The sequence below is a fragment of the Equus quagga genome, chromosome 2, assembly GCF_021613505.1.
Source record: "Equus quagga isolate Etosha38 chromosome 2, UCLA_HA_Equagga_1.0, whole genome shotgun sequence".
Classification (NCBI taxonomy): domain Eukaryota; kingdom Metazoa; phylum Chordata; class Mammalia; order Perissodactyla; family Equidae; genus Equus; species Equus quagga.
The window spans coordinates 44,927,650-44,942,563 of NC_060268.1; the positions used below are offsets into that span (position 1 = coordinate 44,927,650).

Here is a 14,914-nt window from a genome sequence, read left to right on the forward strand (position 1 = left end):
CATACAATGGAATACTATTTGTCTCTAAAATGGAATGAAATACAAAGTCCTGACATAAGATGCTAAGTGAAAGAAGCTAATCACAAAAGACCACATATTATATGATTCCAGTTATATGAAATGTACAGAATAGGCAAATCCATAGAGACAGAGAGTAGATTAGTGGTTGCCTGGAGCTGAGGGCAGGAAGGAATAATGAGGAATGACTGGTAGTACGTATGGGGTTTCTTTTGGGGGATATTGAAATGTTCTAAAATTAGGTTGTGGTGCTGGCTGCAAAACTCTGTGACTATACTAAAAAAACCACAGAACTGTACACTTCAAATAGGTGGATTTATGGTATGTGAAATATATCTCAATAAAACTATAGAAGAAAAAAGAACAAGTACAAACACCTAATGTATGAGTTCCCTTTATATGGAGGCAAACCTAATCTATAGGGTTTAGGTATGAATAATTAGATCTTAAAAGGACAGAGAAAACCAGAAAATGATTGCTGTAACAGTTAAGGTCACAGTTAACCTCAAGGTTATGAATGGAAACAGAAATAAGGGCAGCTGCCGGCAATGTTTATTTCTTGACCTGGGTGGTGGTTCCACGCACGCTCACTTTAAAAGCATTCACTAAGCTGTACACTTAGTTTCATGCACTTTTCTTTGTGTTATATTTCACAGCTTTAAAATGTTTAAAAAGTAAAATAAAATTATAAAAGTACTAGAAAAATGCCATCAAGAAATCATAAAAGAGTGATGGACCTAACGACATAAAAATTTTAAACCGGGAAAGTGATAACTTTCAACACTGGCTAGGGTGCAGAGGAATAGGTACTGTTACATGATGCGGGTAATAGTGCAAACTACAGGGCTGCTTGGCAACATGTACCAAAAGCCTCAAATACATGCACACCCTTTAGTAAGAATATCCACCCACACCTTAAGGAAATAATCAAAGATGTGAATAACAACTTGACTACAAGGGTGCTGTAATAATAATATTGCATTATTTATAAGAAAAAAATTTTAAACAGAGGATTACTAACTAAAATATAGTACATTCAGCCACATACCCATTAGTAAATATATATAACAATCTTTACTGACATCTAAAGATTCCAGAATGTATTAAGTTAAAAGACACATTAAAAACAGTATATTCAATATTATTTTGTCATTTAGAAACATCAAAACAGATAATCTGGAAGTTATGTAACAAAATGTTAATAGTAGTTTTCTTCATGGGAGGTGAAGTAAGATTATGAGTGCTTCTAATTTTCTTCTGTTTTCTTAATCTGTATTTTCTAATTTTTCTATAATAACAAAGAAAGTTACTTTTGAAAAGAAAGAAATGGTTGATAGTATGTACCCTTAATAAGATGTGATGAAAATGGAACCTCGTCTCTGTGGTCTTCCTCCACAAAACCCAGGAGGAAAACATAATCATGAGAAAAATATCAAATTCCAATAGGGGGGCTTCCTACAAAATAGTCAACCAGTATTTCTCAAAACTGCCTGCTCATCAAAAATAAGGAAAGTCAAGTGTAACCTAAGGAAACATAACTCCTAAATGTAGTGTGGTATCCTGGATGTAATCCCAGAACAGAAAAAGGATGTCAGGTAAAAACTAAGGACATCTAAATAAACTATGGACATTAGTTAATTAAAATAAAGTATCAATATTAGTTCATTAATTGTAACAAATGTACCATGTTGATGTAAGTTGTTAATAGGGAAAAATGCGTGCAGAGCATATGGGAACTCTTTGTACTATATTAATTTTTCTGTAAAGCCAAAACTGTTCTAAAAAACTGAAGTCTATTTTGAAAAAAAGCAATAAATAGTACCTGAGTTAAAATTTTTACTGTTTTTCACTTTCAGATCATTCCAAATGAAATGTGAGAATATATATTACGTGTATACAAACACACACATATGTATACAGAGAGAATGAAAAAAATATTAGTTTTTGTAGCTCCCTGCAATATGCTACATGTTTATCAACACACACAACTTTTGTATATGTGATACATAGTATAAATATTTGTAAATATAGATCTTACCTATTTGAACCACTTCTATTTTATAGAAATATATAAATATAAGTAGAAATATATAAGAAATATAAAATATATTATAATGCATCTTCCTGTGCTGTAAGACATGGTGAACTATGGCTAAGCAGGACATTTATTTTTCTCAGTTAACAAATTATGCACCCCTAATTTCTTTTCTTACTCAATGCTGACCACTGAAATAGCACATCATGTACTCCTAGAGGGAGCCAAGTCAGAAAGCAGAGAAAGCACTTGCTAAAATAATTTTCTCTTCTTTCCCAAAAGGGAAAAAGCCAGCGTTGGTGACCAGTCCTGCATAAGGCTCAGGACGGAGCCCTGTGGAAGTCGGTTCCCCTAAATCCAAATAAACTGTAGATCGTTATGAAGCCTGCTGAGAAGACCAAAGGGAAAAGGCATTCCACTTGTTAAATGTTTATTATTTGAGCTTCGCAGCCAACTATAATAAGGGAGAGGGGAAGCTGTCTGCAAGCCGCATGCAGACTTAGCTACTCAAATTCCGTGAATGTGAAATAGAACACTGAGGCTAAACCCTTAAAATTTACTAGGCAGTAGCTAGAGGGAGGTGGTAGTTGGGAATCAAAGCTTGGAGCCGCTAATATTTGGGTCAGTGATTTGACAGCAGCTCAAGTCAACAAAGAACTAAAATTCTCGACACTGGGAAAAGTGTTGCTTTCTCTTGTTCTAACAATCACAGTCCAGCAGAGGAAAGGTACAAATCTCTTCTCTACTATACTTCTTCTCACTTTGATCTAAGAATAAGTGTTTTTACTTTTTCCTCAAAGCAGAATTCTTATCTATTAAACTGTTGGTGGGTGAGATAAGCTAAACCTTTCTTCACTTGTCCTGCTTTCACTGAACATCTCGCTGAACTTCAATGACTACCCACTTTGTGCTTAGTTATTCTCCACTTTCTCAGTTGAACATGGCTGGTATTCCTTTTCCTATGATAGTGACGTTGATATCTCCGGTTTATTATCTGTAGGAATGCGGTTTAAATTACTACAGGATTTCGGCTACGAGTACAAGGGCAAAAGCAGTAGACATTTTAGTAGACGTCATGATGAAGTCAGTCTACTTGAAAAGTTAAATATATATAACTAAATGTACTATTTACCCAATTCCCAGGCTAATTATGGCATAAACTAAAATAAAGTAATAAATTGGAGAGAAATCTTTTTTGGCAGAAACTAAATCATTAATCCTCTAAAACAAATGACATAAAGAAGAATGACGTTTACGGCAAAAAGGTTTGACTGCTGTATAAATATGCACCAATAGATTACATGACAATAAAGTCTGGGGTTCAGGTACTGGTTCTGTTGCTAATGGTCTGTCTGCTTGGGCAAGAGAGTTCAGCTCTTTCAGTTCCAGTTTTCCCAACTCTAAAATGATAATGTGGATCCAACGTTTTTCCCAAGGTTGAGATGAGGATCAAGAACTTTTTATAAAATGTGTTGAATTAAAAGTGAATTAATATAAAATCTAATCAATGGCATATTTTAACAAATCATCTATTAAATAACAATAGTAACAGTTACCATTGATTAAGTGCCTAATACGTGCTAGAATATATGACCTGAGGTCTTTTATATTCATTATCTCTTTTAACCCCCAAGGAATACGCTATAATCCACTTAATAGAAAAAAAACCTGATAAGAAAACAGGCTCAGAAAAGTCAAGAATCTTGCCCAAGGTCATAAGCTAGTAATAAATGGCAAAGCTATGGTTCAAAGCAAATCTGGATCTAAAGACCATTCTCTTTCCACTAGCCCCTTAGAATTAATCTGGCATTAACAGGAAATGAGGCATTCACAGCAGTAAATTTTCCAGATGACTACATTTTACCTTTAAAATTTTATGTAAATCTGTCTAAAAAATGTAATGCATTCATCCTCTTTTGCTTTAATTAACTAACCAAAGCTGAAGGCTTTCTTCAACAACACAGGATCATGATTGTGGACATTCTCATGTGGATCAGAACATGCCTAGATGTACAAAGCTGCTTACCCTGGTGCTCAGCAGCCTCAGCACCTTGTGTTCCTCTAATTCTCTCCTTGCTCAGGCTGAGCTGTCTGGCTGAAGCATGGGCAGTACTGCTCCCAACCCCTGAGCCAGCTACTCTGCGGTCATTTAGGAAATCAGATAACTCACGGGGTGCCAACAAATCCAAGTCAATATGGCCCTGGGCCTTAAGGGGGCTCCTAGTAAATACATCGCATAATCGACTTCTGCTATTTGCTTCTTTGCTTTCTTCTGGTTTGTAGCTGCGATCTGTCGAGATGAGTTCCTAAAGACTGACCTCCAGATAAATGGAACCTTAATAATTTACTGAATCTCATCTTACTGTTCTGAAAATGGAATCACAGTACTAAAATACATAAGTTCTAAAAACCTCTTATGGAACAAACTCATCAAGAGATTTATATATTTGTATACAGTTACATGATACCTGAAACACAGTAGGTACTAAACACTCTCACTGAACAACAATATAGTAAACTCAGTCTTAGACTATAAACCAGATGGTGGTGGTACAGGTCAAACACATTCAAGAAAGCCTTTCCTTAACCTGAATGCAATCCCTTCCGAAAACCCCATCTTTCATCCTTATCCCAAATCAGCAGAAGGAACAGATAAATGCCCCTGTGTACATCGAGCACAATATTTGCACACAGCACTTAGTTGCTTACAAGCATGTCTCCCTCTCCTCAATCAAACAAAATGTAAACTCCTTGTGGGAAGGGAGAGTTTCTATCTCATCTTCCATGCCCTACTCCCAGAGGCTTGCAAACAAACAGCAAGGGCTTCAAAAATGTACGCCCTCTCCTTCATTCATCTTTTAAGTGTTTAATGATATCTAAATGTGCTCCCTCTTCTACCACCACAAATCCCTCCCTGTCAGTCCCTGAGAGGGAGGATAAACCACTCCCTCCCAGGAGATTGCTAAAATATCTGTATAAGCAGTGGTATAAAAGACAGAATCCCTATTTTATTTTATTTTTTTGAGGAAGATTAGCCCTGAGCTAACTACTGCCAATCCTCCTCTTTTTGCTAAGGAAGACTGGCCCTGAGCTAACACCCATGCCCATCTTCCTCTACTTTATACATGGGACGCCTACCACAGCATGGCTTTTGCCAAGCGGTGCCATGTCCGCACCCGGGATCCGAACCCTCGAACCCCGGGCTGCCGAGAAGCAGAACATGTGAACTTAACCACTGTGCCACTGGGCCGGCCCCAGAATCCCTATTTTAAAAGTAAGGTCCTAGGGGCCGGCCCGGTGGTGCTGCAGTTAAGTTCGCACATTCCACTTCAGCAGCCCGGGTATCACCAGTTCGGATCTCAGGTGCGGACATGGCACCACTCGTCAAGCCATGCTGTAGTAGGCATCCCACATATAAAGTAGAAGAAGATGGGCATGGATGTTAGCTCAGGGCCAGTCTTCCTCAGCAAAAAGAGGAGGGTTGGCAGCAGATGTTAGCTCAGGGCTAATCTTCTTCAAAAAAAGTAAATAAACAAAAAAAATTTTTAAAAATTAAAAAATAAAAGTAAGATCCCAGTAGGGGCTGGTCTGGTTGTGCAGTGGTTAAGTTCATGTGCTCCACTTTGGCAGCCCAGAGTTTGCGGGTTCAGTTCCTAGGCGCGGACCTACACACCACTCATCAAGCCATGCTGTGGCAGCATCCCACATACAAAAAGTAGAGGAAGACTGGCATGTATGTCAGCTCAGCGACCATCTTCCTCAAGCAAAAGAAGGAAGATTGACAACAGATGTTAGCTCAAGGCGAATCTTCCTCACCAAAAACAAAAAAAAGTAAGATCATAGTAAGGTTCCTAGGGAAAATTAATGCTTATTTTTTCATATACCATTGACAAATGCCAAGTCCTACTTTCAACACAGTGTTAACGCAATAAAAATAATATGTTCTCATCTTACTAGTAAATAGATATATAATCTCAGTTGCAGAATTTAAAATTTGTATATTTTAACTAAATTAATCATTTTTATGTTATTGAAACTGATTATCTACTGGTAGTGAAGACAGTACAATATTAATCCTTGAAGTTTCTGTTCATTTGGATATCAGACATTTACACCTCATTAGAAATCACTAACACATACTGCCCCACATTCAAGAGCCCCTAGTCAGCGCACCATGTCATGCCTGGTGCCAAATGTTTACCACCATCATCAGTATTATTAATGTAGGTTCTTCTACAGTACACGATTTTCTCGATACCTCTTAACTTTGGATTTTTTCCAGTTGACTTTTTTAATACCCAAATCCACATATGATTCAGTGAGTTCTATATTTAATTCTCCCTCTGAGTCACTTGGAAGTATTCCTAGTTTTGCAGCAGATTCATAGAGAGAAATTTCATCTTTTAGTTCTGTTAATTCTTCCTAAAACACAAAATTATGGAAAGTTATTTTCCTATGTGAATCAGTCATTACATGCTTCAAAATCCATTTTAACGATCAATAGAAGGCAGAAATGCTTCTTCAAATACATTTTTCACATACATTAAAAATAACTTTCTAAAGGCCAGCATGTATCAGGCTTTCTAGTAAGTTGAATGAACAAATGAATAAATGAATGAGAAAGCAAATGTCAGTGGCTTCTCACACCTCCCTCACTTACATTTTGTCCTCCATGGAAAGCATCCTTGAGCTGAGAAGCCAGTGGCATCACTTTCTGGCTTACTAGAGCAGAGGACAGAGTAGAACGGTTTGCCAAGAAAGTGTTGTACTTTAGTCTGCCAGTGGCGAAAAGGCAAAATACCTTTTTCCAGTAGAGGTAATCTTGGAACTCTTCCTCCAGTGGAAAATATAAGTAGCAGTGGAGGAGGATGTCAGACAACTGCAGCTAAACTGCAGGTTTCCCACATCCGTAGATAAATTTAACTCAGGGACACAACCCTAGACAAAAGGACATGCCTGCCGTGTGAAGGAGGTGGCAGGCAGAATGCAGGAGAGGGCAGAGCCCTGGCTCTGCAGTGAGGTAGACCTGGGCTTGACTACCCAACTGTGTGGGTGAGATTGTGAATGACTCATGGACTGGGTTGGAGATGGTCTAACCACCTCTTTTCTACAGAGAAATCCAAGCTTCAGAAAGGTGATGTAACCATGGCCTAATTCAATTACCCATTAAGTCTCTTCCAAGTGGCAACACTCACTTGCAAAGCCTTGTTCATGTTTTCACTCATAGCATGTGCCTTTTGTGCCTGCTGCAGCTGGAGCCGTAGCTGAGCCACCTCCTGGACTGAGCCTATGGGGGAAAGAATCATAGAACACACCAAATGTAAAGGGACAAAGTACCTACGATGTACAGAAGAACTGAAATCCACTGCGGCTATAGAAGGTGGAGTTCTGCTTTATTACCTTTTTATTATCTTTTTAGGAGCACAAAGGGATAGCCAGTGGGACCCAGAAGGCATAGGTCTGGTCCAGACATTTCCAAGATTTAGTATGGCTCCCCATATGCCCTTGGGAAACTGAAGACGCCAGCTACTGTGACCTTGCAATGAATCCAATCAGCCACATCTATAGACCTTAACACTCCACAAGTCCCTTAATAGGAGCATAATATTCCAACTCATAGAAAGCCAAAGCAAAAATTCTTTGGAATCCATTTCTACCCTCTAATGAGAAAAGTACATCTTGCTGTCTTTAGCTTCTTTCTAAATGCTTTTATTCCCACCATCCCTACCTCCACGTGTGAAAGAAGCATATTAGCATATTAAGATTGTACCTCTAAAACTTTAGTAACCTAATATTTCTAATGTACTAGGGGAGGTTCCTATTTAAAAGGGACTTTATTAGGTTTCCTCAAAAGAAAATGAGCATCTGGGAAATGGTTAAGCAAAGTGATGATGGCATATTATGCAACTAAAGAAAATCACATTTTCAAAGCCTTCAATGGCAAGGAAAAAGGCTCACTCAGTAATGCCATGTGAAACAAAAGGACACAAAACTAAACAGGGAAAGGGACCTAAATAGAGTATGATCCAAACTTTGCCCCCACCAAAACATACACACACACATATTTAGACAGTCTTTGATTTTAGGACTTCTACCTTTTGAATAACTCTCTTATGCACACTGTACCAACAGTCTGAATTGACTTTATCTGCCAAAGTGTGACTTTCATCTATCAGTTAACGAATAACCATTGAGCTATTTCCAACAGCTCAGTGTGAGCTACTCATCAGCAAATAGGGCAGTTTTGTCTATATGGCAGTGTTTTGATTTGATTATTATTACCTTTCACACTAATAAGAAATAGAAGTACTGCGGAAATAGATAGGAAGCATGTCTCAAATTTAATACCATGGAGACCATGCTAGAAATCTTAAGCATGACAAAAATGTAACTCACTGGCGTCAACTGCCCAGGTAAGTGGCTATTCCACTGTGAGAGAAAAAAACATTAAAGAAGTTATACAAAACAATAGAACTATATGATCAAAGATCAAGTCTAAAAAGCAAAATATAATGGGATTTCATAATCATTTTTAGCTTCCAGGGACAGAACCTACCTTATAACATACATTTTATCATTCAGTTTTTGCACATTCAGCTTCGCTATGTTTTCGAAAATGCAGTATATACAGAAGGGGGAACTGTCTACATGTGTGCGTTCATTTCACTTGAAGGAAATACATTCAAAGGTTAACAATAATTATCTCTTGTGTAGTAGGATTATTGGTTATTTTTATTTTCTACTTTATACTTGTCTGTGTTTTCCAAATTAGCTAATGAAAATGCTCTACACCTTTATGCACATATAGTAACCATGTGAAAAAAATTTTGTCACTGATGATCTTTTCTGTCTTTTCCAGATTTTTATAATTCACGGATCCTACCACGTTCTCTCTGCATATCACACTAGCCTTCCAGGGAGACCACAGCCCACTGAGACACCCACCTGAGTGCAACAAGTTGGCACACTGCTTCTGACTCTCCTCCAGACTTCTCGTCAACCTGTTAATGATCTCGGTCTTTTCTAACTTGGTTGCCTCTTGGTTCCTTTCCAGTTGTTTCACCTGATCTTTCAAATGACAGCAAATGTCTTCCTAAGTAGAAAAAGTGTTTAAGAAGTCATTTTCATGATCAGTTATTAAATATTAACCAACAATCATGGTTTTACATAACTGGATTTTAAGTCAAATATCATCACACGGCAGCATCCGTTTCAAGGTTAAGTGTACAGGACTGGGAGTCAAGGAGGACAAACTTCTGTGATCTTGGGCAAGTCATCAACTTCTCAGTCTGGTTTTTTTCTTTTGTAATTATGCTAATAAAGGTTGAATTAGAAGATTTCTAAAGTGTCTTTCTGATCTACATTCACAAGACACTGTTATTCTAAAATTAGATTTTATTCAGACCAACGGAAATGTATTACATTTCTACTTGCATTTTACACTGTCAGGATAAGGGTAGGTATACACATTTAGGCAAACCACTTTGAACCATGGAATTTGTACTCACGACAGCAAGGAGACAGATAAACACATGGAAACTCACTCCATTATGAACAACCAAAAGCTCATTCTATTCCGAACTGTCAAAAATAATCTCTCCCTCTCCTCAACTCCTTTTAAACTTGATCTGTTTCTCTCCTATGTTTTTCTTTCTACGTTTTACATGTCTTCTTTCCCTTAATGGTCTCCTTGAAGGTGCCCAGGCAGTGCCTTATAGTGAGTGCTACCAAAAAAACACTTGAAAAGTAAATGACAAAGAAACACAGATAGGATAAAGGTATGTGTGTGTGTGCGCACGTGCGTGCATGTGTGTAATTGTATGGGGACATATAGAAAATATAGAGCATGTATACAATACTCAAGTTTCTTCAAAAAGAAAACATGTTTGGGAGTAATGAGCCATGGGAGTGCTAAGCCCAGGTAGGAGAAATCACCATCTGTCATTCAAAAAAGGTGACCCATGCTGAATTCCAGGCAAAGAGCAGAGCATGGGAGAAGCAGAGGAGTAAATTAAGGTAAGTGGATAAAGTTACCTGAAAAAGCCTGAAGAAAATAAGCTGTAAGAGGAATATCAAGAAAGGCTTTGAAGCAGAAAGGAGGCACTTGGAGCCTGATCCAGAGGCTGACCTGAAGCCCAATAATGCCTTAAGTGTACTAAACAAGGTATGCCTCATAAGGATGCTAACAGTAACCTTCAGCAGAGGAAAGGGACTCTAAAGTCTCCTATTTTAGCTGAAAAAACTCATGTGAATTTCGTATTCTATTTCATAATGCAGCCATGTTTGCTTTAAACTTTTTCTACCAAATTTTTGAGCAAAATGAAACTTCTGGAAACTGGTCCATGTTTATTCAGCACTGCAAACCTCTTGGCACACTGCTGCTGATTCCCAGGCCAGCTTGAAAAGCACAGTTCCAAAGCGCCAAAGTAACATGGCAAACACAATGAATGAGCTAATATTAATGACAGTGCGAATGTGTGTGCAAGAGGGGTGGGGAGACAATTAGCACTGACGTGCTGGGGAGGTCACAAGAGCTTTTACAGGAGACTGAGACCGGCAAAAAAGTTCAAGAAAAGGCAGATGTGAAAAACATTCTAAAAGAAAGGCAGACTGTGGCAATAATTTGACTATACGCAACAATCAATTAAACCATGTTGTTTCCTGTTGACAAGGTTAGGGAAACAGATTATACTCATATAATTCTGCAGTTTACATACCAAGAAACAAATAAAACAAAATGAATGGTTGCATCTTTTCCATGATTAGCTTGAGTGAGAACACTCAGTTCAAGATGGATAAAGGCAGACATCTTTTAAGACTGAACAAGGCAAGTGTAGTGATAAAGAGATAATAGCTGAATCCATGGGAGCAAACAGAACTGAACAGATTTCTAGTGCACAGAAAAGTGAGGATTAGGACACCCAGTGAGGTCTGTGGGAGTCTCTCAGCCAACAGAAAGTGTTTAAAGTAGAGCCTTGTAATATAACATTAAAGGAAATTTAGACAATAGATCAGATGAAGGTCATGACATCAACCAAAGTCCTTGACTTCACCAAAAGCTGAAAATTTCAAGAAGACCAAAATGAAGAAAAGGTTTGATACCGTCAAGGAGATAATCAGAGATCTTACCCTGATACTTCTATGAATGGAAGGAGGTAGAAGGCAGTTTGAAGAGATAACCAGAGATCTTAGAATCTGACACTTCTATGATGGGAGAGAGAGAAGACAATTTGGAGGAGAGAGCTTAGGAGAGACTTTGCTATTAGAGAGTTCTGTCATTGAAGGAAGACTATGAGCTTCAAGAAGCTCATTTCTTCTCATCTTCTCTGTGACACTAAAAACCCAAGAGGAACTCAGGCAAAGCAAAAAGAACTGTTATAATATGTTGTGAGTGTGTACAATCCTTTCTACCAAGAAAATCTGATGGCTTAAGGAAAGCACTCAATTAATAATATAATTTCACAAGCCATATATTTCTCAAAATACACTAGTTATACAGACATTCCAAAAAAAAAACCAACTATATCATGGATTGCTACTCCTCCCATGATGTGAAATTGCCCCCATGTTGAATTTTGTCTTTCAAAATATAAATAAATATATGTACATAAAGTCTGTTTACAACCTGATGTTTAGCCATGGTTCAGTAAAAGTTTGATGAACAGATGAAATAATATGATTAGTCCACAATTGTAGTCCTTTCCCACCAGGAGCAAGTTTTTCATAAAGCAATGATTTCCAAACTTTTGCAAGAGGAGGCATGAACCTCTTGACAAATCTGAATAAGCTCATGGATCTTCTCAAAAAACCTGCATACGCTCACGTCCAAAACAAAATCATAAGCAAAATTTCAAAGGATTCACCAACTCCCTGGAGCCTAGTCATGGACTGCCTTAGGAAATGCCAGGCTAAGAGTCTGTAACTAGCAAAACTCACTATGTGTGAACATCTACTCTGTTAGCGCCGCATACAGACAATACATAGTACATAGGTACACAGTTGTGTGTGACTACATGAGAGCCATCAGAACCTAGACATTGGCACTGAACTTATTCAAGTTCATCTGCTATAGTATCCACTCTTTTGTACCTGGCTAGTATTTTCTAAGAGTTTTACTTTTCTTTGTAACCTGCTGGAGGGAGTGTAGTAGGAAAAGGTTGATCTGAAAGGAAAATATTTTACACCTCTTCAACAACTTCTATAAAGAAAAAGAGGGCAAGGGGCACAATGCAGTTATGTCTGTATGCTTACCAGTTATTGCAAGAAAATCTAAATCAACCCTCTCTGTGTAGAATACACTCATGCATTTTTCTGATTGCAGGCAGGCATCTCCCTAGCTAGCAGTTGAGTTTTATAGCACTTCTCCAATCAGGAATCTCAGTTTGGATTCTCAGATAATATGGATTGATCTTTTATTAAAAATACTGCTGAGGGGACAGCCCAGTGACATAGTGGTTACTTATGCGCGCTCCACTTCAGTAGCCTGGGATTCACAGGTTCGGATCCTGGGCACGGACCTACACACCACTCACCAAGCCATGCTATGGCAGTGTCCCATATATAAAGTAGAGGAAGACAGGCACAGATGTTAGCTCAGGGACAATCTTCCTCAAGCAAAAAGAGGAAGATTGTCCCACCAGAATTCAGCAATTCATCAAAAGGATCATACATCATGATCAAGTGGGATTCATACCAGGGACACAGGGATGGTTCAACATCCGTAAATCAATCAATGTCATACACCACATCAACAAACCAAGGAATAAAAACCACATGATCATCTCAATAGATGCAGAGAAAGCATTTGACAAGATCCAACAGCCATTTATGATAAAAACTCTGAACAAAATGGGCATAGAAGGGAACTACCTCAAGATAATAAAGGCCATATATGACAAACCCACAGCCAACATCATACTCAATGGGCAAAAACTGAGTGCCATCCCTCTGAAAACAGAAACGAGACAAGGATGCCTTCTATCACCACTCTTATTTAACATAGTACTGGAGGTCCTGGCCAGAGCAATCAGGCAAGAAAAAGGAATAAAAGGAATCCAAATCGGGAGGGAAGAAGTGAAACTCCCGCTGTTTGCAGACGACATGATCTTATATATAGAAAACCCCAAAGAATCCATTGGAAAACTCTTAGAAGTAATCAACAACTACAGCAAAGTTGCAGGGTATAAAATCAATTTGCATAAATCAGTGGCATTTCTATATTCTAATAACGAACCAACAGAAAAAGAACTCAAGAACACAATACCATTCACAATCGCAACAAAGAGAATAAAATACCTCGGGGTAAATTTAACTAAGGAAGTGAAGGACCTATATAATGAAAATTACAAGGCCTTTCTGAGAGAATTGGATGACGACATAAGGAGATGGAAAGACATTCCATGTATATGGATTGGAAGAATAAACATAGTTAAAATGTCCATTCTACCTAAAGCAATCTACAGATTCAACGCTATCCCAATCAGAATCCTAATGACATTCTTTACAGAACTAGAACAAAGAATCCTAAAATTCATTTGGGGCAACAAAAGACCCCAAATTGCTAAAGCAATCCTGAGAAAAAAGAACAAAATGGGAGGCATCACAATCCCTGACTTCAAAACTTACTACAAAGCTACAGTAATCAAAACAGCATGGTACTGGTACAAAAACAGGTGCACAGATCAATGGAACAGAATTGAAAGCCCAGAAATAAAACCACACATCTGTGGACAGCTTATCTTCGACAAAGGAGCTGAGTGCATACAATGGAGAAAAGAAAGTCTTTTCAACAAATGGCGCTGGGAAAACTGGAAAGCCATATGTCAAAGAATAAAAATTGACCATTCTTTTTCACCATTCACCAAAATAAACTCAAAATGGATCAAAGACCTAAGGTGAGACCTGAAACCATAAGGCTTCTAGAAGAAAACGTAGGCAGTACACTCTTTGCCATCAGTATTAAAAGGACCTTTTTGGACACCATGTCTTCTCAGAGAAGGGAAACAATAGAAAGAATAATCAAATGGGAATTCATCAGACTAAAGAGATTCTTCAAGGCAAATGAAAACAGGATTGAAACAAAAAAACAACCCACTAACTGGGAAAAAATATTTGCAAGTCATATATCTGACAAAGGCTTAATATCTATAATATATAAAGAACTCTCACAACTCAACCACAAAAAATCAAACAACCCAATCAAAAAATGGGCTGGAGACATGAACAGACATTTCTCCAAAGAAGATATACGGATGGCCAATAGGCACATGAAAAGATGCTCATCATCGCTGATCATCAGGGAAATGCAAATCAAAACTACACTAAGATATCACCTTACACCCATTAGAATGACAAAAATATCTAAATCTAATAGTAACAAATGTTGGAGAGGTTGTGGAGAGAATGGAACCCTCATACACTGCTGGTGGGAATGCAAACTAGTGCAGTCACTATGGAAAACAGTATGGAGATTCCTCAAAAAATTAAAAATAGAACTACCATACGATCCAGCCATTCCACTACTGGGTATCTATCCAAAGAGCTTGAAGTCAGCAATTCCAAAAGTCCTATGCACCTCAATGTTCATTGCAGCATTATTTACAATAGCCAAGACATGGAAGCAACCTAAGTGCCCATCAACAGATGAATGGATACAGAAGTTGTGGTATATATATACAATGGAATACTACTCAGCTGTAAAACAGAACAAAATCATCCCATTTGCAACAACATGGATGGACCTTGAGGGAATTATGTTAAGTGAAATAAGCCAGTTAGAGAAGGATAATCTCTGTATGACTCCACTCATATGAGGAATTTAAAAATGTGGACAAAGAGAACAGATTAGTGGCTACCAGGGGA

At 38.0% G+C, this 14,914-nt stretch overlaps 1 protein-coding gene across 7 annotated transcripts in view; it reads right to left on the minus strand.

Annotated features, from left to right (window-relative positions):
* Positions 1-14,914, minus strand: part of CEP152 (centrosomal protein 152) — a 94,466-nt gene that overhangs the window by 54,057 nt on the left and 25,495 nt on the right. For all 7 annotated transcript variants that reach the window (XM_046650053.1, XM_046650071.1, XM_046650025.1 and 4 more), the window contains 3 exons: positions 8,999-9,146; positions 7,249-7,340; positions 6,312-6,475 (listed from right to left, as the gene is read on the minus strand). In XM_046650053.1, the coding sequence (XP_046506009.1) occupies positions 6,312-6,475; positions 7,249-7,340; positions 8,999-9,146 (404 nt within the window). The remainder of the gene's footprint in view (positions 1-6,311; positions 6,476-7,248; positions 7,341-8,998; positions 9,147-14,914) is intronic.